We start from the raw sequence: 22,624 nt of genomic DNA, 5'->3' as shown, positions 1-22,624 counted from the left end.
TGGATGGCGCCTTGCATGACTGACACCGCCGTCGGTGTATGAATGGGTGAATGTGAGGCAACATGTAAAGCGCTTTGGTGGCCATTGGGTCTGTGAAAGCGCTATATAAATTCAGTCCATTTACTATTCCATTTACCATAAACAGACAAACATCAGTGAGAGACCGAATTTCCTTTATTCAAACCTGCTACAATTGAACATCAAAGTTTGGTTTGAACGCCCCGCCCCCAGCTATTTCTTGAGAGACACTACATAGTTTTTGCTTTTTGCATTTTTGCAAATAACATCCAGGTGTGTGGGAGTATGGTTGACAAGGACCAGGAATGAAGAACCTGATTTAGAGACTTGCAGATTAACCTGTTTTACAGACGTCATTCAAACACAGAACCAGAAAATCAGGAATCACAACCAGGAATCACATTGGAATCACATTCAGAGTTCAGGTCAACTTAACTGTAGTTGAGCTGTTGTGTGTTTGTGTGTCTCATGCAGTAAAATGGCAGAAGCCAGAATTTCAGTGGATCAGAATGAGATGTGTCCAGTGTGTCTGGATCTCCTGAAGGATCCAGTGGCCATTCCCTGTGGACACAGTTACTGTAAGATCTGTATTACAGACTGCTGGGATCAGGAGGATCAGAAGAGTGTCTACAGCTGCCCTCAGTGCAGACAGACCTTCAGTCCAAGACCTGCTTTAGCTAAAAACACCATGATGGCTGAACTGGTGGAGAAACTGAAGAAGACTAAACTTCCTGCTGACTGTTACGCTGGAGCTGGAGATGTGCAGTGTGGAGTGCAGAGGACAGAGAAACAGGTATGAAACTAGACACTGATGAAATAATGTTGACACTGTTTATATTGGCACCGTATGGTCAGGAAACATCATTCACACTGTAGACATCCGATCAGCGGGTGAAGGAATGCGCGTTACTGTCTTTCCTCGTGGCAAAGTAATTTGATTAAGTGAAATGAAAAAAATTATATGTAATAACTCGTTATTTCAACTCGCACAGGCTTTGCAAACAGACGATGTGTCAGTCAATCAAACCAGTGACTAAACGATAAACTTCACATAGTTCCTCTTAGTAGGATAAAAATATTATGTTATTTAAACTGTGATTAAATTATTTATAGAAAGCAATCAAAGTACACTCCCTTCTTTTAATCAAACAGCACAAATTTATTAGTGACTTACGCTGCCTTCACGTGCCTTCGGAATTATTGTAAATACAGTCATGGTCAGAATTAATGGCACCCTGTAACATCTTAGGCTTGTTCGACTTGAACCGGCACTGCACAGACCGATCGGTTTATGAATCAAAGTACCACAAGAGCGATTCAAAAGCATAAGGAGAGTCTGCTCTCTAATAGCTCTCACGGTACTTTGGTGTCATACACCGATCGGTCTGTGCAGCGCCGGTTCAACTCAAACAAGCCTTGTGTCTTGTCATGAGATTTCCCTGTTAGTCATGTGATCCTGCCATGTGTTCCCTTGTCTGTGTCATGTTGTCATTGGTTGATTGTTTCATTGTTCACAGATGTCCCTTGTCTTATCATTTGTCTTGTGTATATTTAAGCCCTCTTGTTTGATGGAGAATTGCAGAGATTAGTTGAGTCTTGGGGTCAGAAAGCCTTTAAAAAAATCCCTACATCACCACATGTTGTTTGGGAGGGTTTCAAGAAAAATCCTCCTCGCTCATCCAAAAGCAAACTCCAGCATATTCAGTTGTCAGACACGACTGGATCTTCACACGGCACAGGGTTCTGTGGTCAGATCAAACAAAAGAAAAGAGCTTTTTGGCAGCAAACACGCTAGATGGGTTTGGTGCACACAAGGATAAAAAGTATGTGTACAATTGAATATACCGTTGGATCTTTAATGTTGTGGGCATATTTTGCAAAACATCAAAATCAACTAAAAAATGTGTTACGGAGCACAAAATGAAGCTTCTGCCATGACCGTCCCAGTTCCCTGACCTGATGAGTGGAGTGAACTGAAGAGGAGAAGCACCAACATGGATCTGGGAATCTGAAGGATCTGGAGAGATTCTGTGTGGAGGAATGATGGATCTGGTGAGATTATGTGTGGAAGAATGAAGGATCTGGAGAGATTCTGTATGGAGGAATGAAGGATCTGGAGAGATTCTGTATGGAGGAATGAAGGATGTGGAGAGATTCTGTATGGAGGAATGAAGGATCTGGAGAGATTCTGTATGGAGGAATGAAGGATGTGGAGAGATTCTGTGTGGAGGAATGAAGGATCTGGAGAGGTTCTGTATGGATGAATGAAGGATCTGGAGAGATTCTGTGTGGAGGAATGAAGGATCTGGAGAGGTTCTGTATGGATGAATGAAGGATCTGGAGAGATTCTGTGTGGAGGAATGAAGGATCTGGAGAGATTCTGTTTGGAGGAATGAAGGATCTGGGGAGATTCTGTATGGAGGAATGAAGGATCTGGGGAGATTCTGTGTGGAGGAATGAAGGATCTGGAGAGATTCTGTGTGGAGGAATGAAGGATCTGGAGAGATTCTGTATGGAGGAATGAAGGATCTGGAGAGATTCTGTGTGGAGGAATGAAGGATCTGGTGGGATTCTGTGTGGAGGAATGAAGGATCTGTAGAGATTCTGTGTGGTGGAATGAAGGATCTGGAGAGATTCTGTATGGAGGAATGAAGGATCTGGAGAGATTCTGTATGGAGGAATGAAGGATCTGGGGAGATTCTGTGTGGAGGAATGAAGGATCTGGAGAGATTCTGTATGGAGGAATGAAGGATCTGGGGAGATTCTGTGTGGAGAAATGAAGGATCTGGAGAGATTCTGTGTGGAGGAATGAAGGATCTGGAGAGATTCTGTGTGGAGGAATGAAGGATCTGGAGAGATTCTGTATGGAGGAATAATGGATCTGGAGAGATTCTGTACGGAGGAATGATGGATCTGGAGAGATTCTGTATGGAGGAATGAAGGATCTGGAGAGATTCTGTGTGGAGGAATGAAGGACCTGGAGAGATTCTGTATGGAGGAATGATGGATCTGGAGAGATTCTGTGTGGAGGAATGAAGGATCTGGAGATGTTCTGTATGGAGGAATGATGGATCTGGAGAGATTCTGTATGGAGGAATGATGGATCTGGAGAGATTCTGTATGGAGGAATGAAGGATCTGGAGAGATTCTGTGTGGAGGAATGAAGGACCTGGAGAGATTCTGTATGGAGGAATGAAGGATCTGGAGAGATTCTCTATGGAGGAATGAAGGATCTGGAGGGATTCTGTGTGGAGGAATGAAGGATCTGGAGAGGTTCTGTATGGAGGAATGAAGGATCTGTAGAGATTCTGTGTGGAGGAATGAAGGATCTGGAGAGATTCTGTATGGAGGAATGAAGGATCTGGGGAGATTCTGTGTGGAGGAATGAAGGATCTGGAGAGATTCTGTGTGGAGGAATGAAGGATCTGGAGAGATTCTGTATGGAGGAATGAAGGATCTGGAGGGATTCTGTGTGGAGGAATGAAGGATCTGGAGAGATTCTGTGTGGAGGAATGAAGGACCTGGAGAGATTCTGTATGGAGGAATGAAGGATCTGGAGAGATTCTGTATGGAGGAATGAAGGATCTGGGGAGATTCTGTGTGGTGGAATGAAGGATCTGGAGAGATTCTGTAAGGAGGAATGAAGGATCTGGAGAGATTCTGTATGGAGGAATGAAGGATCTGGGGAGATTCTGTGTGGAGGAATGAAGGATCTGGAGAGATTCTGTATGGAGGAATGAAGGATCTGGGGAGATTCTGTGTGGAGGAATGAATGATCTGGAGAGATTCTGTGTGGAGGAATGAAGGATCTGGAGAGATTCTGTGTGGAGGACTGAAGGATCTGAAGAGATTCTGTATGGAGGAATGAAGGATCTGCAGAGATTCTGTATGGAGGAATGAAGGATCTGGAGAGATTCTGTGTGGAGGAATGAAGGATCTGGAGAGATTCTGTGTGGAGGACTGAAGGATCTGGAGAGATTCTGTGTGGAGGAATGAAGGATCTGGAGAGATTCTGTATGGAGGAATGAAGGATCTGGGGAGATTCTGTGTGGAGGAATGAAGGATCTGGATAGATTCTGTGTGGAGGAATGAAGCTTCTAGAGAGATTCTGTATGGAGGAATGAAGGATCTGGAGGGATTCTGTGTGGAGGAATGAAGGATCTGGAGAGGTTCTGTGTGGTGGAATGAATGATCTGGAGAGATTATGTGTGGAGGAATGAAGGATCTGGAGAGATTATGTATGGATGAATGAAGGATCTGGGGAGATTCTGTGTGGAGGAATGAAGGATCTGGAGAGATTCTGTGTGGAGGAATGAAGGATCTGTAGAGATTCTGTGTGGAGGAATGAAGGATCTGTAGAGATTCTGTGTGGAGGAATGAAGGATCTGGAGAGATTCTGTATGGAGGAATGAAGGATCTGGGGAGATTCTGTGTGGAGGAATGATGGATCTGGAGAGATTCTGTGTGGAGGAATGAAGGATCTGGAGAGATTCTGTATGGAGGAATGAAGGATCTGGATTCTGTATGGAGGAATGATGGATCTGGTAAGATTCTGTATGGAGGAATCTGTGTGGAGGAATTAAGGATCTGGAGAGATTCTGTATGGAGGAATGAAGGATCTGGGGAGATTCTGTGTGGAGGAATGAAGGATCTGGAGAGATTCTGTGTGGAGGAATGAAGGATCTTGAGATGTTCTGTGTGGAGGAATGAAGGATCTGGAGAGATTCTGTATGGAGGAATGAAGGATCTGGAGAGATTCTGTATGGAGGAATGAAGGATCTGGAGAGATTCTGTGTGGAGGAATGAAGGACCTGGAGAGATTCTGTGTGGAGGAATGAAGGACCTGGAGAGATTCTGTATGGAGGAATGAAGGATCTGGAGAGATTCTGTGTGGAGGAATGAAGGATCTGGAGAGATTCTATATGGGGGAATGAAGGATCTGGCGAGATGCTGTATGGAGGAATGAAAGATCTGGAGAGGTTCTGTGTGGAGGAATGAAGGATCTGGAGAGATTCTGTATGGAGGAATGAAGGATCTGGGGAGATTCTGTGTGGAGGAATGATGGATCTGGAGAGGTTCTGTGTGGAGGAATGATGGATCTGGAGAGGTTCTGTGTGGAGGAATGAAGGATCTGGAGAGATACTGTATGGAGGAATGAAGGATCTGGAGAGATTCTGTGTGGAGGAATGATGGATCTGGAGAGATTCTGTGTGGAGGAATGAAGGACCTGGAGAGATTCTGTGTGGAGGAATGAAGGATCTGGAGAGATTCTGTATGGAGGAATGATGGATCTGGAGAGATTCTGTGTGGAGGAATGAAGGACCTGGAGAGATTCTGTGTGGAGGAATGAAGGACCTGGAGAGATTCTGTATGGAGGAATGATGGATCTGGAGAGATTCTGTATGGAGGAATGAAGGATCTGGAGAGATTCTGTGTGGAGGAATGAAGGATCTGGAGAGATTCTATATGGAGGAATGAAGGATCTGGAGAGATACTGTATGGAGGAATGAAGGATCTGGAGAGGTTCTGTGTGGAGGAATGAAGGATCTGGAGAGATTCTGTATGGAGGAATGATGGATCTGGAGAGGTTATGTATGGAGGAATGATGGATCTGGAGAGGTTCTGTGTGGAGAAACGAAGGATCTGGAGAGATACTGTATGGAGGAATGAAGGATCTGGGGAGATTCTGTGTGGAGGAATGAAGGATCTGGAGAGATTCTGTGTGGAGGAATGATGGAGAGATTCTGTGTGGAGGAATGGAGGATCTGGAGAGATTCTGTATGGAGGAATGATGGATCTGGAGAGATTCTGTATGGAGGAATGATGGAGAGATTCTGAGTGGAGGAATGGAGGATCTGGAGAGATTATGTATGGAGGAATGTTGGATCTGGAGAGGTTATATATGGAGGAATGAAGGATCTGGACAGATTCTGTGTGGAGGAATGAAGGATCTGGAGAGATTCTGTGTGGAGGAATGGAGGATCTGGAGAGATTCTGTATGGAGGAATGATGGATCTGGAGAGGTTCTGTATGGAGGAATGAAGGATCTGGAGAGGTTCTGTATGGAGGAATGATGGATCTGGAGAGGTTCTGTATGGAGGAATGAAGGATCTGGAGAGGTTCTGTATGGAGGAATGATGGATCTGGAGAGATTATGTATGGAGGAATGATGGATCTGGAGAGGTTCTGTATGGAGGAATGAAGGATCTGGAGAGATTCTGTATGGAGGAATGATGGATTTGGAGAGGTTCTGTATGGAGGAATGAAGGACCTGGAGAGGTTCTGTGTGGAGGAATGAAGGATCTGGAGTTGTGGAGGAATGAAGGATCTGGAGAGATTCTGTGTGGAGGAATGAAGGATCTGGAGAGATTCTGTATGGAGGAATGAAGGATCTGGAGAGATTCTGTGTGGAGGAATGAAGGATCTGGAGAGATTCTGTGTGGAGGAATGAAGGATCTGGAGAGATTCTGTGTGGAGGAATGAAGGACCTGGAGAGATTCTGTATGGAGGAATGATGGATCTGGAGAGGTTCTGTGTGGAGGAATGATGGATCTGGGGAGATTCTGTGTGGAGGAATGATGGATCTGGAGAGGTTCTGTGTGGAGGAATGATGGATCTGGAGAGGTTCTCTGTGGAGGAATGAAGGATCTGGAGAGATACTGTGTGGAGGAATGATGGATCTGGAGAGGTTCTCTGTGGAGGAATGAAGGATCTGGGGAGATTCTGTGTGGAGGAATGATGGATCTGGAGAGATTCTGTGTGGAGGAATGATGGATCTGGAGAGATTCTGTGTGGATGAATGAAGGACCTGGAGAGATTCTGTGTGGAGGAATGAAGGATCTGGGGAGATTCTGTATGGAGGAATGATGGATCTGGAGAGATTCTGTGTGGAGGAATGAAGGACCTGGAGAGATTCTGTATGGAGGAATGATGGATCTGGAGAGATTCTGTGTGGAGGAATGAAGGACCTGGAGAGATTCTGTATGGAGGAATGATGGATCTGGAGAGATTCTGTATGGAGGAATGAAGGATCTGGAGAGATTATGTGTGGAGGAATGAAGGATCTGGAGAGATTCTATATGGAGGAATGAAGGATCTGGAGAGATACTGTATGGAGGAATGAAGGATCTGGAGAGGTTCTGTGTGGAGGAATGAAGGATCTGGAGAGATTCTGTATGGAGGAATGAAGTACCTGGAGAGATTCTGTGTGGAGGAATGGAGGATCTGGAGAGATTCTGTATGGAGGAATGAAGGACCTGGAGAGATTCTGTGTGGAGGAATAAAGGATCTGGAGAGATTCTATATGGAGGAATGAAGGATCTGGAGAGATACTGTATGGAGGAATGAAGGATCTGGAGAGGTTCTGTGTGGAGGAATGAAGGATCTGGAGAGATTCTGTATGGAGGAATGAAGGACCTGGAGAGATTCTGTGTGGAGGAATGAAGGATCTGGAGAGATTCTGTATGGAGGAATGATGGATCTGGAGAGGTTCTGTGTGGAGGAATGAAGAATCTGGAGAGGTTCTGTATGGAGGAATGATGGATCTGAAGAGATTCTGTATGGAGGAATGATGGATCTGGAGAGATTCTGTATGGAGGAATGAAGGATCTGGAGAGATTCTGTGTGGAGGAATGAAGGATCTGGAGAGGTTCTGTATGGAGGAATGAAGGATCTGGAGAGATTCTGTGTGGAGGAATGAAGGATCTGGAGAGATTCTATATGGAGGAATGAAGGATCTGGAGAGATTCTGTGTGGAGGAATGAAGGATCTGGAGAGATTCTGTATGGAGGAATGAAGGATCTGAAGAGATTCTGTGTGGAGGAATGAAGGATCTGGAGAGATTCTGTATGGAGGAATGAAGGACCTGGAGAGATTCTGTCTGGAGGAATGAAGGATCTGGAGAGGTTCTGTATGGAGGAATGAAGGATCTGGAGAGGTTCTGTGTGGAGGAATGAAGGATCTGGAGAGAATCTGTATGGAGGAATGAAGGACCTGGAGAGATTCTGTGTGGAGGAATGAAGGATCTGGAGATATTCTGTGTGGAGGAGTGAAGGATCTGGAGAGATTCTGTGTGGAGGAATGATGGATCTGGAGAGATTCTGTATGGAGGAATGATGGATCTGGAGAGATTCTGTATGGAGGAATGAAGGATCTGGAGAGATTCTGTGTGGAGGAATGAAGGATCTGGAGAGATTCTGTGTGGAGGAATGAAGGACCTGGAGAGATTCTGTCTGGAGGAATGAAGGATCTGGAGAGATTCTGTGTGGAGGAATGGAGGATCTGGAGAGATTCTGTGTGGAGGAATGATGGATCTGGAGAGGTTCTGTATGGAGGAATGAAGGATCTGGAGAGGTTCTGTATGGAGGAATGATGGATCTGGAGAGGTTCTGTATGGAGGAATGAAGGATCTGGAGAGGTTCTGTATGGAGGAATGATGGATCTGGAGAGATTCTGTATGGAGGAATGATGGATCTGGAGAGATTCTGTATGGAGGAATGGTCTCTGATCTCTGGTCAGGTGTCCTCCAAACTCATCAGGCATTATAGGAGAAGACTCAGAGCTGTTATCTTGTCAAAATGAGATTGCAAAAAGTATTTAATGTTTTAATTTTTAATTTAATTTAATTTAAAAGGGTGCCAATAATTGTGGCCAACGTGTTTTAGAGAAAAACCTTTATTTCATAACGTGATTTCCCCCCCACTTTCAATTCTTTTACTTCAATGAAAGGTTAGAATTTTGTCCATTTTTTTAATGAAAGATCAAAAGGATAAACAATGCAGATTTATTTTTTACTTTTTTTTTTTCATATTTACCAGGGGTGCCATTCATTCTGAGAACGACTGTACTAGTTTCTTATATAGCGCCGTTGCGCTTCGGGCGACCCGAGTTCGAATCCTGGCTCATGGACCTTTCCCGATCCCGTCCCCCATCTCTCTCCCACCTCGCTTCCTGTCAACTCTATACTATCCTATCACAATAAAAAAAAAATAATAATAAAAAAAAAGAAAAAGAAAAAAGAAGGGGGAAATGTGAAATTTCCGATAGCACGTGAAGGCAGCGTGAGTTCTGGACTCTTGCCAAAACTCCCGTAATAAGAAAACGAATCTCTTATTTACATTGTGTTTACACTGTTAGTAATGATGAGAGCATTCGTTAGTGTGCAGAAATCGAGTTACAATGACGAGATTCATGCTACAATGCTCATCATTGCAACCTTTCATGCCAGAATCTAAATATAATGCTATGGATCTAATTATAATGCTATAATCAACACATTTCTTGATTAGTTAACCTTGAGAGCTGTAATAGTAAAAACGTGCTAAAAGTTTTTGAGAGAGTTCCACATGTAATACTATCCATTTCATATGCAAAAAAATGTTAGCCAATCAAAGCAGTGGGCATTTACACTGAAGTCTCACAGCAGCCAATCACAGCAGTGGGCGTTTACACTGCAGTCTCACAGCAGCCAATCACAGCAGTGGGCGTTTACACTGCAGTCTCACAGCAGCCAATCACAGTGGTGGGCGTTTACACTGAAGTCTCACAGCAGCCAATCACAGCGGTGGCCGTTTACACTGAAGTCTCACAGCAGCCAATCACAGTGGTGGACGTTTACACTAAAGTCTCACAGCAGCCAATCACACACTGAAGTCTCATAGCAGACACGCCCCTTCAAGCAGAAGGGTGCCAATAATTGTGGACACGTTTTTACAAGTTAGGACCTTTCTGTAAAAATCCCACTAAATGAATGCGTTTGCCACAGTGGTTTCACGGACACCGCTTCGAAAGGGCCGATCGACTGTATATGAGGTCATTGGCGTATCTCGAAAAACATGGCCGCCATCGGCCAATGAATTTGAGCACCTATTAGACAAGGTTAACGGAGGCCGATCGTAGCGAAACTCGGTGGGCGTGTTTGACTCCTGGCCCCAGAGGTCTGTAAAAGTTTTGAAATAAATCGGACACTAGTTGGCGCTAATGAGTTTTAAGGCTCTGTAATCACGTGGTGTTACAAATATCGTCACAATATGCATATCATTTAATAGATCTCCTCATGTTGAACATATTTGCCTTAAGAACCAATGCTGTCAATCAAACCGTTTATTAAATATTCACGAATATGTTAAAAACCTACTGTTGCGAACTAGTCCCTGGTTTTTCGCCCAATCAGAACCAAACCAGTCTAGGACAATTCTCTGGACTCTCTAGATCAATAGTTATCGAAAAAAGGTTGAACTTTTGCATTTGGTTGGCTATAACAGGGTCATTTAGAAAATGGGTGTGTCAGAAAGAACTCAAAAGCCCATAAATCCTAAAAGAAAACTCAGAACTTCACAAAAATTGATGAACTGGAATAACTCCCGGCCCCAATCGCCCACCAACACCAGGATGGTCTCATTACACAGGGCACCTCGAGCACTATCTAAGCTCCGAGTTTCAGATTTTTTCGCCATCTCGTTCCCGAAATATAAGTGAGAAACCAAATTTCCATTCATTCATTCATTTCAACTGTAAGATGGAGGCTGTAACACTGTTGTCCACTAGAGGGAGCAGCAGGATTATATTTGTAATCTTTTTATCAGCTTTCAGCATTGGCTAACAAACAGCTGCTTAAAGCTATATATTTGTTATTGTGACAGACGTGAAATATGTGTGTAATGCATGCATAATGGAGTTAACATGGAAAAACTGGTTTGCTTTAGTGCAAAATACTGGTAAAATCAAGACTTGTAAAATGAAAGTGAGCCAATAAGTGGTCTTCTACTGCCCTCTGCTGGACATTCTACTTATTAATAGTCTTTTCACATGTGCTTTTGCATTCATATATTTAGACACTAAAAAATCCCTTATATAAAAATTACTATTATAACACAATCATATTTTGTCAGAGTTTATCACTTCATTTGTTCTGATGCTTCACATAATTGCTACCAACGTGGTAAATCGTGGTAAATAAAGCTAGAAACATGGTAAATCATAGTAAATAGGGTAAATCATGATAGAATCCTGGTAAATCATTCTAGAATGTGGTATATCACGGTAAATCATCCTGTAACATGGTAAATCAAGGTAGACTAAGATAAATCATGGTAAACTATGGTAAATCATGCTAGAATCATATTAAATCATACTAGAATGTGTTCAATTGTTGTAAACCATGTTAGAACAGGGTAAATCATGGTGAATCATACTAGAACTTGGTATCTCATGGTAAACTATGGTAAATCATGCTAGATTCATGGTAAATCATCATAGAACATGGTAAATCATGGTGGATCATAGTAAATAATTATAAATCATCCTAGAACATGGTAAATCATGGTAAACTATGCTAAAACAGGGTAAATCATGGTAAATCATGGTACTGATACTGATAGTTTATTCAGGAATACATGGTCTCTCGGCCCATAGTTCCAAGATTACAATATCATGACAGATGCTCTTTTTTCATTCCATGATATATGTACAGCGCTAATCTCCATGCATGCTTCGACTCACAAACCTGTGACACATCAACACAAACATCACCAACAAGTGTGAGATCACTCAGATATTTCTTACGCAGATCCATATACAAAGAACAGTCATACAAAAACTGTTTCTCATCTTTAATCACAGAGATATTAGTTAGTTTACAATGACTACAGACTCTTTCTGTCATTGGTGTATTACTCCATCGACCCGTTTCTATAGCTAAACAGTGTCCTGAGCATCTGAATAACAATAAAGATCGTAACAACTGTATGTTATGTACAGATGCAATGTAGCTCTCCTATACCACCTTTGATTTGCATTGTGAATATATATTTAACTTCTTATTATCTAAGACTGATGTGTACCATGCATTCTGTGCCGTTTCTCTCAATCGTTGATTCAGAATAGATGTAAATATTCTCCTACACTTTGGGCCTCCCAAGCACTAGAAAAACCATTGAGATACAATAGAACTCGAATGCAGGTCACGCATGTTTTTCCACTACTTCATCCAACTGAACGAGCATATTATAACATTTTCTTGGATATCGATAATTAGGCATGGACACTTATTTTATCCAATACATTATACACCTTTTAAATGTAGTGGATAATGCAAATCTACCCAGGTCGCCCAAAACCGCTCCATTGCTCACACTCGTACTGATACACAAGAGTCTCTTACAGAAGGACAACTGAACATCCTCAACACACTCCACTGGCTCAAAGCCTCATATCTCAGATCCATAATACAATATGGGTACAAATGGTCGAACAAATACAGCGCTTGGTGACAGCTGCTTTTCTGCTTACGAACAAACCTTAATAAAGAAAGCATTGCCTTCTTTCCTTCTTTCCTTGTAAAGTGTTGTCTGGTTTTCCACCATGACAATTTTGGTGTAAACCACATACCCAGATATTTATAAGCATTAACCACTTCAATCTGCTCTCCAGCAAAATACCATTTTTCGTTCTTATTTAAAACGCCCCCTCTTCTGAAAACCATAACTTTAGTTTTACTCAAATTCACTCTCATACCATATCGGTTACAGAATATTTTGAGCTCTTCAATTTCCTTCTGCAATCCACCAATTGTATCTGACACATTTGTCATATCATCGGCATACAACAAGGTCTGCACTTCTGTGATACTTTCAGTCTGAATACCTTTACAGTTTTCCTTTATCATAGTTATATATTCGTTTAGGAAAAGAATAAACAACAGAGGACTCACCATACAGCCCTGTCGTACACCAATGGTACATCCAAAATACTCAGTTAACCCATCAATTCCTTTCACACATGATTTAAGTTTAGAATACATATTTAAATCATGGTAAACTATGCTAGATCAGGGTAAATCATGGTAAACTTTGATAAATCATGGTAAACTATCGTAAATCACGCTGAATGTATGGTCAATTGTGGTGAATTGTACTAGAACGTGGTAAATCATGCTAGAATCATGATAAATCATACTAGAAAAAGGTAAATCATGGTAAATGGACTTTTCTATCTATTATGTCAGTGGTTAAAAGCTTGCTAAATAAAACACACATGCTGCTTGCAGCTTTATTTATTATTATAAATTACAGTGCTACTACTACTCCTATTATTATTATTATCATGAATGTTGTTTATGTTGCCACTGCTACCGCTACTATTGCTACTACTACTATTATTTTTTATTCTATTGCTTAAACTTACTAATGTACCTGCTGCATACATCACTATATCGATACATTTATATTTAGCTGTTTTCTTTCCTTTTTTTGTGTGTGTGTTCCGTTTACGTCTTTCTCTCTTCTGTATGTGTATATATTTCATTGATCTTTTACGTTGTATAAGCTACAATGTTTTGTTAACTTGCAATAAAAAATAAAATAAAGAATCGGGGTAGCAAAAATGCCTTTTATTTCTAAATTATGTAAATTTTGTATGTCAAAATCATACTAACATTATAAGTGCACTCTAGGAAACATTATAAAACAAAACAATGCAGTTCATGACCCCTTTAATAAAGAACCATAAAATAATGGAAAATATTCACCTGTTTATAAAACAAAGGCTCTTAATTACATTCCCTGTGTATTCAAGTTGTTTTGAGTTCAATTTACACAATATAAAACAGCTAAGATATATAGATATATACTAGAACTAATGAGATAAGTGATGAACAAGGCACAGGTGAATGACATTGCTAATTAGACAGACTGGGGAAAACTATGGATCACATGGACCGTATAAATGGAGCAACTGCGGAGGGAGGGCGGGGGCTCTTGAGGAGGGCGAGGAGCAGAGGAAGGGCAAAACAAAAACAAGTCCAAAGAATTATTCCATGGGGGAGTGGAAGGTGGGAGGAGCCAGGGGACAGCCAGGAGCTGAAGGGGTCTGATGATGTCCCAGGCCACAGTCAGCACGGTGTACCCGCGTTGCGTCGCAGGAGGGAGGAGTCGTGGATGAAGCTTGGTCGATGGAACCAGGGAAATGAACTTCTGCAACAAAAGTGGCCATGATGGAGCCGAAGAGACACAGAGCCAGAGTGGCACCCGAGGGTCCGGAGGGCCAATGCCGAGCTGATGGCTCATGGGACAGAGGTGGAGATGGAGATCCGGAAGACCGCTGCAGAGCCAGTGCGACCGAGGATACCGGTGGAGGCGGAGGGAAGGCGGAGCCGGTAGAGCCAAAGGGATGGAAGGCAGAGATGCAATATTAGTACTTGCAGCCTCTTCATTCTCCTCATTTTGCGAGATTTGTCAAAGGTCCCCGACTGAAAACTGCTTTTAAAAGAAGGCAAGGCAAGTTTATTTATATAGCACATTTCATACACTATGGCAATTCAAAGTGCTTTACATAGAAAGCAATACAAATAATCACAAAATAAAAGCAAGGAAAATTAAAACAGTTATTCAAAATGCTTTACATAGAAAATAATTAAAATAATCACACTATGGCAATTCAAAGTGCTTTGCATAGAAAATAAACAAAATAAAAGCAAGGGAAATGAAAACAGTTATAAAATGAATGAAAAGAGATAAATGAAATTAATTAGAGTAAAATGAATTAAAGTTGTAAAAAGAGGATCCATAGAAAAAACTTCTCATCTGGCAAAACACCCATGTATCTTATTTTGCATATAGTTTTACTCGTACACTGTGTCTGTAGTGTTTATTCAGCGCGCGTAAGAATTCCATTGGACGATGGACCTGATTTTTCCCTAAAATTGGACAGGTGGAGCTCTAGGACTGACTCACGGGGTAACATCGGGTTCACTGCCCCATCAGTCCGCACTTGCCCCATCAGTCGATCCAGTCTGCACCCCACAGAACCTTGTGTTTAATTGACACATCAAACTCACTACTCCACCACAGACCCAGGTCATTAGCATTGTTTCATCTTTCAATTTCCCCAATTAAGTGCCATTTGAGTTCAGTTTAGAATCAAAAGTAAGAATACAGTGCAGTCAGTTGGACGTACAGTGGATACAGATCGAAAACCCACCACTTCAGGTCGACTTTGCACCGGAGCCATCCTTTCTTTTCTTTTCTTGTTTTTCCATGAGAATGCGAGATCTTATCTGTTATCCAGATACAGAAGCCACTTAATGTCGACAGGTGTAAACGCATCGTGTCCTGATTGGCTTATGATCCGATTTGATCGCGGTTGATTGCATGTTAATGCCAAGTGTAAGCGCGGCCATAGAGTATATACTAAAACTAATGAGATAAGTGATGAACAAGGCACAGGTGAAAGACATTGCTAATTAGACAGACTGGGGAAAACTAAGGCTGCGTTCCAGTCCACAATTGTCATGCCTTTTACTTGCTAATATCCCTCCGCCTCGTTCACTTGGATGTACGTCATTGCTTACGTTGCACGAGTGCCAACTTCTGGCAGAAACGTTCCGGGTTACTTGACTGTAACCCTGTTCCCAGAAAAAGCGGAATGAGATGCTGCGCTGCTTAGCGCATTGTGAACGTCTTTAATCGTGACCCGATGTGAATATAGTGTGTAAACACGTCGATGGAATCGACCGGAAGTAATATAGCCTCGGTCTGAGCCTTTTGTCTGAAGAGCAGTCCTGGGACATCATCAGCACGGCAAAGCAGCACAGCATCTCGTTCCGCTTTTTCAGGGAACAGGGTTACAGTCAAGTAACCCGGGACGTTCCCTTTTAAAAGCTACAATCGATGCTGCGCTGCTTAGCACATTGGTAACGAGAATGCCCACGCCGCTGTGCTTGAAGGTGTCTGAACTCCTTACGGTTGTGTAGGTGTGCTCACAAGAACGCAGGAAAGCCCTAGACATTAGCTTGCGATGTCGACTCAAGGACGTGAGAGCCCGGAGTGGCATGAACATCCAAGCTATAAAATCTTATGAATGTGTGCGGAGAGGACCAGCCTGCCGCATCACAAACAAATTGCAAGGGAGCACCCCTTGCCAAGGCAGCAGAGGAGGCGACCCCTCTGGTGGAGTGAGCCCTTAGACCCGTTGGCGAAGCTTGGCCGCGCGCCTCATAGACAAGAGCAATAGCATCCCTGACCCAATGTGACATGGTCTGTTTAGTGGCGGCAGCACCTCTGTTACTGCCCCCATAACAAACGAACAGTTGCTCTGACTTACGCTACTGGCTGGTGCGGTGGACATAGGTCTGAAGTGCACGGACTGGACAAAGTCTGTGAGATCTCTCCTGCGCCGGCATTATGAACGGTGGAGGGTAGAAGGCCTCAAGAGTGACCGGATGTACAGCCGAGAAAGGTACCTTAGGCAGGTAATCAGGATGAGGATGCAAAATCACTTTCACCATTCCTGGGGCAAAGTCTAAGCAGGATGGCGATATTTACAGAGCCTGCATGTCCTTATTCTTTTTAGAGAGGTTATAGCCATAAGAAAAAACATCTTTAGGGTCAGAAGTTTATCAGACGCTGACTCTAGAGGTTCAAAGGGGGTCTCAACCAGACCCTTGAGGACTATAGCCAAGTCCCACGAAGGGATCTTGGTTCTTACGGGAGGTCTCAGTCGTCTGGCCCCACGAATGAAGCGAGCGAGCAGAGGATGTCTCCAGAGTGGCACCCCGTCAACCAAGGCGTGGCAAGCCGAAAGAGTGGCCACATAAACCTTGAGAGTCGCGGGGCATGTGCCTGTTGATAATTTTTCCAGCAGGAAGTCCAGAACTGAAGCAATCTGGCAGTTGACCGGATCTGCATTATGTACGACACACCACCTTTCAAAAACACCATTTGTTGGCATAACTCTTTCTAGTGGAGGAGAAAGAGTTAGCTAGCACTTAGAATGGTCTCAATAACGGCAGGCGAAAGCCCAGTGTCCCTCAGTTGGAACCCATCAGGGGCCAAACATGAAGGTTCCACAGGTCGGGCCTGGGATGGAATATCGTGCCCTCCGCCTGGGACAGAAACTGAAGGAACTGGAGGAAACGCATACAGGCGCATTTTGGGCCATGTGTGCACCATCGCATCCAGATTCAGGGGGGCTGGGTGACTCAGAGAGAAGTAGAGGGGACATTGCGCTGTCTGCTGGGAGGCGAAGTGGTCCACCTCTGCTTTGTAAAATCTGGTCCAGATCTGTTTTACTACATCTGGGTGGAGTTTCCATTCCCCCGTGTGTAATTTCTTTCTGGACAGTAAATCTGTTCCCACATTCAGATACCCCAGAATGTAAACTGCCCTGAGTGACAGGAACTTTTCCTGGGCCCAGAGAAAAATCTACCTCGCTATTCTGTTCAGATTGCGTGAGCGCAGACCTCCCTGGTGATTTATGTAAGAGACTGCCGCTGTGTTGTCCACACGCACTAGGACATGACAACCTCTACACTGGTTGAGAAAATATTTCAGGGCCAGAAATACAGCCATCAACTCGAGGCAGTTGATGTGCCAATCGAGCTGATGACCCTCCCATTCCCCTGAGCTGGACGACCACTTAAGACCACTCCCCAGCCCATCAGGGAGGCGTCTGTTGTTAGCAATCTGCGATGACATGGCACCCCTAGAGTGGGACCCAAGGCGAGGAACCGGGGTCTGAGCCACAGAGATAGTGTACGAAGCCCGCGGGGCGTCACTTTTATTTGCCTTTGAGGATTGGCCCTTGGATGAAATCCCCTGGCTTTTAGCCACAACTGAAACGATCTCATGTGCTACAGCCCCAAAGGAATCACCGTGGATGCTGAAGACATGAAATGAAGGCTGATGGCCCCTCCCCTTGACTGCGGTGAGAAAGGAACTGAACAAACGCCGGGGAGTCCAGAAGAAAGACACGGTCCTTATCTTTTATACCCGTGAGGTTGAGCCACAGATGCCTATCCGTTCTAACTAAAGCAGACATAGAATGGCCGATGGCACGGGCCGTTTGTTTAGTGACACGGAGAGAAAGGTCTGTGGCTCGGCGCAGGTCAGAAAACGCTTCATCTATCGTAATGCCTGCACTGAAGTCCTTCAAGAGGTCAGCCTGGTATGCCTGTAACACAGTCATTGTGTGCAGCACAGCACCAGCCTGACCTACAGCTTGGTAAGCTTTACCCACGAGAGCCGATGTTGTTCTGCACGGCTTTGTGGGGAGGGTAGGTCTCTTTAGCGAATATGCAGACCCAGGCGAGAGATAGCTCGCAAGCGTCTCTTCAACCTGAGGCATCTCCGCATATCCTCGCGCCTTCGATCCTACGATAGTCGAAAAGTTCGACGTCAAGGGAACAAAAACACGAGAGGTATATGGTTTTCTTCATGACTTAGATAGCTCATCATGGAGGTCCTCGAAGAAGGGGAGAGACTGATGTTGTGGTCCCTCCCCCTTGCCACCGGACAGAAACCTATCCTCAAGCTTACTGTGGCGTTTGGGGGTCTCTTGTTTGCGAGGCCAGTCAAGCTATAATCTGGCCACCGCGCGAGTAACCACCTCAAATAATTCCTCGACGGATTTATCGTCATGCGAGGAAATGCTCAGAGATTGGTTGCTCGAAGTCCGCAGACCCAAGATATTTATCATCGTCCCCCGCATGAGCCGAAGAAGCACCAGGGTCACGCGAGGGAACTTGTGGATCTGGTGAGCGAGCAAACGTAAGGGACGGACCCGTCTCTTGCTCATCAGCCAAATCCATTCGGGAGCCCCACGATGTTAATGCGGGTGCAGACTGAAAGTAGCCAAGACGAGCACAAAGCATTTTAACTGTGAACAGTTCACAATGCTCGCACTCTCCTGACTCCAATGCAGCGATCGCATGCTCCTCCCCCAAACACACAAAGCAGTATCCAGTTCTGACATAGGACGAGAACATGAAGGGACACAGCACTTACTCTGTTGACTCATTTCTCTTTCTCTTTTTTACTTTTTCTAAACTCTTTTTAGATCGCTGAGAGATGAGAAAGAAAAAATCTGCACACTGCCCGTGATAAACTAAACTCCTAACAAAGATCTGTAGTAGATAGAGAGGAGATAATGCTTGCACACCAAACACAGAGAGGTCTATGAAGACAAAAGAACTGACGACCTGACGCGTCGTCACCGACCGAGGCTATATTACTTCCGGTCGATTCCATCAATGTGTTTACACCCTATATTCACAGCGGGTCACGATTAAAGACGTTCCCAATGCGCTAAGCAGTGCAGCATCGATGGTAGCTTTTGAAAGGGAACTGCAATGGGCTGAACTGAAACGTCCTAAGCCCTTGATCACTTGGAATCAGCTGTGGAGTTGATTTATTATTTACATTCCCTTTACATTTATTACAATACATCCCTTTAAGAATGTGTTTAATACAGCATCCAAATGTATATAGGTTGGTTTGGGTTGTTTTAAATTAATTTGTTTGTGGTGGTGGTGATTAGACAAGATCTGCGGTGACGTCACAATCGTGTTGCATTGTGGTATATGGAGCTGCCTGAAGTGTACAGCTGAAGTAGACTCGCTCCCTCGGGAACGAGGGTGTCTGTCCATATAAACTTCCCTCGTCCACTTCACGAAGTGGAACAGACTTCAAAATGGCGGCAGGGATTCCCCCGAGGGGAAGTGCTTAGGGAAGTTTGCAAGTGCGTGTCTAAAAGTGGACTGGAACGCAGTCTAGGTCACATGGACTGAACCAAAAACACAAAGATACATGTAACAAGAGCTGAAGTGTATTGCATATTGAAGCATATTGGCTGAAGTGTGTAGGTGATGAGCTTTGTTTTCTGTTTTCTCTAGAGTTTCCAGTCTCTCTCAGCTCCTCCTGAATCTACAGACGTAAATGACAATCCCTTCAGGTCTCTCTCCTCTTTTGATGGCGTGAGAGAATCTGTCCCTCAGCTAAGAGACAAACTGGAGGATTTCTGCAGACAGAAGAGGATCTCTGACAGAGGTAAAGTCCTGGAGATTCTGCTCTCAGAAATGATCCTCCATCATCTCAGATCATGTAGAAGATCATATTAGAAACGTCTGAGGAACGGATGCAGTATCATTTTCTCTTGACATGATAATCACACTCTTCATGTCTGTTGATTTCCACAGTCACTCTCTCCAACATTGTTCCCAGGACCAGAAACGACTTCCTACAATGTAAGTCACTAAGAAAACCAGCAGAAAACTCAGTGTGTGTGTTCATGTTCTTCCTGGAGAAGTGAAGAAAACATGACAGAAGAGTTTATAGTTGATCATGTAAAGGATGATCTGCAGGATATCTGGTAAACTTTACTGAGACACTGATGATATATTGAACATGAAGAGTTCAGATGCATTAAAAGATCAGCCAGGGGTGCGTTTCCCGTACAACTATACAGCTCGCTGCTTTACTACCATAGTACGATGCATTGTTGGAGAAATCAACAAGCTAGTCACGACTGTTTCCCGAAACCGTATGTCGCAAAGTATCGTTCAACCACGTTGGTTTATGACGTCTCGCACGTGGTGGACTAATAAATGATTTTAATTAATCTGTTTGAGATCGAATTAACGCTAGATTTTGTCATATAAGTTACAGACATGGCATCTGAAGACCATTTCTAATTTTTCTCAGTTATTTTGCTTTATTACCAGACTCAATATTTGGCTCGTTCTTACACAGTAGAGCACGTTCGCACATGCGCAGTCTTCAAAAACGGTGCTTTAAATCTCTTGACAAACTAAAAGACGTGAATTACATTTGTATGTATTCTAAATAAATAACACGGGTTGTACTGAATGTCAGCTTGCTTATTTTGCTAAAGATAAGGATGTATTCAGTCTACATCTCATGTAAACTAGAAACTATGCTTCTAACCACAGCTCGAGAGCTGACGTTCCAACCACACAAGTTTGCGATGCTGTTTGCGAACGTTCGTTGGAACGATGGTTTCGGGAAACACCAAATCGTTGAACTGCTGATCACAACGGAACTTGCGACCATAGTTGGCTAACGATGCTTTCGGGAAACGCACCCCTGATTCATAATTCCTGATTCTGATGTGTTTTATCTCCATCAGATTCCCATCAGCTCACTCTGGATCTGAACACAGTGAATAAACACCTCCGTCTGTCTGAGAGGAACAGAGTGATTACTGACACTTTCCCAGAGTTTCAGTCGTATCCGGATCATCCAGACAGATTTGATCATTATGCTCAGGTGTTGTGTAGAGAGAGTGTGTGTGGACGCTGTTACTGGGAGATTGAATGGAGTGGGACTAAAGTGTTTATATCAGTGTCATATAAGAGCATCAGCAGGAAGGGGTCGGGTGATGAGTGTTGGTTTGGATCTAATGATCAGTCCTGGAGTTTTTTCTGCTCTTTCTCCAAATTCTCAATCAGACACAATAACATACATACTAAACTCCCTGTGTGTGTGGATCACAGTAGAACAGGAGTGTGTGTGAATCACAGTAGAACAGGAGTGTGTGTGGATCACAGTAGAACAGGAGTGTGTGCGGATCACAGTAGAATAGGAGTGTATGTGGATCACAGTGCAGGAACTCTGTCCTTCTACAGCGTCTCTGACACCATGAGCCTCATCCACACAGTCCAGACCACATTCACTCAGCTGCTCTATCCTGGGTTTATGGTTTATTATGGATCATCAGTGAAACTGTGTTGATGAATCAGAGTAGATTGTAGAGATCTTCTACCCATAATGCTTTAAGCTGCATGATAAATCACTGACTGTCACATGCTGGCTTGACTACATAATCCACAAAAAACTACACTTACCTCGGCATCAACATTACATACACAGGGAACCTCTACATGGCTGTGAAAGATCTGAGGGACAAAGCAAGGAGAGCTTTCTATGCAATAAAAAGAAACATTAAAATCTATATTCCAATTGAAATCTGGCTAAAAAATTTCCAATTTGTACTAGAACCAATAATTCTATATGGTAGTGAAATTTGGGGGCCAAAACTTAATAATGAATTTGACAAATGGGACAAAACAATCATAGAATCTGTCAGGGACCAAAGCAGTGAGGCAAGAGGACACAGGAGACTGTTTCTCAAAAAGGGGGTTTTATTACCCAAAATATTGAGAAGTTTACATAAGGACCAAAATTAATAACTAGGCCTTAAAAGAGGTCAACAAAAAAGTAACTGAATATAAACTCAAATACATAGACTCATAACACAAGGTTAACTGAACAAACAACTGACCTGCCACAAAGAGACAGCAGGGAGCTTATATAACAGTTTGACAAAACCAAATAACATAGAAGGGGTAAACAAACTAACACTTGAGAACTCAAGAGCTAACTAAGGACAAAATCCCCCTGGCACATGGTGAGACATGGTATGGCCTAACGAGCTGGCTTCCAGATATAAGTCTCCTCAGCCCTTAGCCACTCCTTTCGCCCAACCAGGAAGGGACCGCCCCCAACAGTCCAGGTAACTCAACACAAAGAAACATGTGATTAGTGCATTCCCTGTAAATCAATGTAAAACTAAAGCAAATAAACCAAATCAAAAAAACTGCATTGGGTTCGTTATTTAGATCTCATAGTTTAGATGACTGTAAATAATAATCAGTGCAACAAACTAAAGAGGTGAGATACTAAAACGGTAATCAAATGTTCAGAACTGAGGTGATATTACCTCTGTGTGGCCGTAGCCATCACACACTCCCCCCCTTCAGGACTCTCGCTGGTACAGCGAGACAGGTAGTCAGCTGTCTGGTTCTCTTTTCCTG

The 22,624-nt window shown here is 43.4% G+C and overlaps 1 protein-coding gene across 1 annotated transcript; it reads left to right on the top strand.

Moving 5' to 3' along the window:
- The first annotated feature begins 291 nt into the window (after positions 1-291).
- On the top strand, positions 292-22,400 carry LOC307002146 (tripartite motif-containing protein 16-like protein). Its single transcript, XM_079619450.1, has 4 exons — positions 292-811; positions 19,685-19,838; positions 19,988-20,035; positions 20,938-22,400. The coding sequence occupies exons 1-4, from the start codon at positions 497-499 to the stop codon at positions 21,540-21,542; spliced, it is 1,122 nt and encodes a 373-aa protein (XP_079475576.1). The 5' UTR covers positions 292-496; the 3' UTR covers positions 21,543-22,400.
- The last annotated feature ends 224 nt before the right edge of the window (positions 22,401-22,624 follow it).

The sequence above is a fragment of the Phoxinus phoxinus genome, assembly GCF_949152265.1.
Source record: "Phoxinus phoxinus genome assembly, chromosome: 7".
Classification (NCBI taxonomy): domain Eukaryota; kingdom Metazoa; phylum Chordata; class Actinopteri; order Cypriniformes; family Leuciscidae; genus Phoxinus; species Phoxinus phoxinus.
The sequence above is the reverse complement of the archived record's forward strand: the minus strand, read 5'-3'. Positions and strand labels throughout refer to the sequence as shown.

Coding starts and splice junctions, on each gene's coding strand:
- LOC307002146 (XM_079619450.1), top strand. CDS start 497: ATGGCAGAAGCCAGAATTTCAGTGGATCAGAATGAGATGTGTCCAGTG. Junction 19,839..19,987: donor GAAGAGGATCTCTGACAGAG/GTAAAGTCCTGG, acceptor TGATTTCCACAG/TCACTCTCTCCAACATTGTT. Junction 20,036..20,937: donor CAGAAACGACTTCCTACAAT/GTAAGTCACTAA, acceptor TATCTCCATCAG/ATTCCCATCAGCTCACTCTG.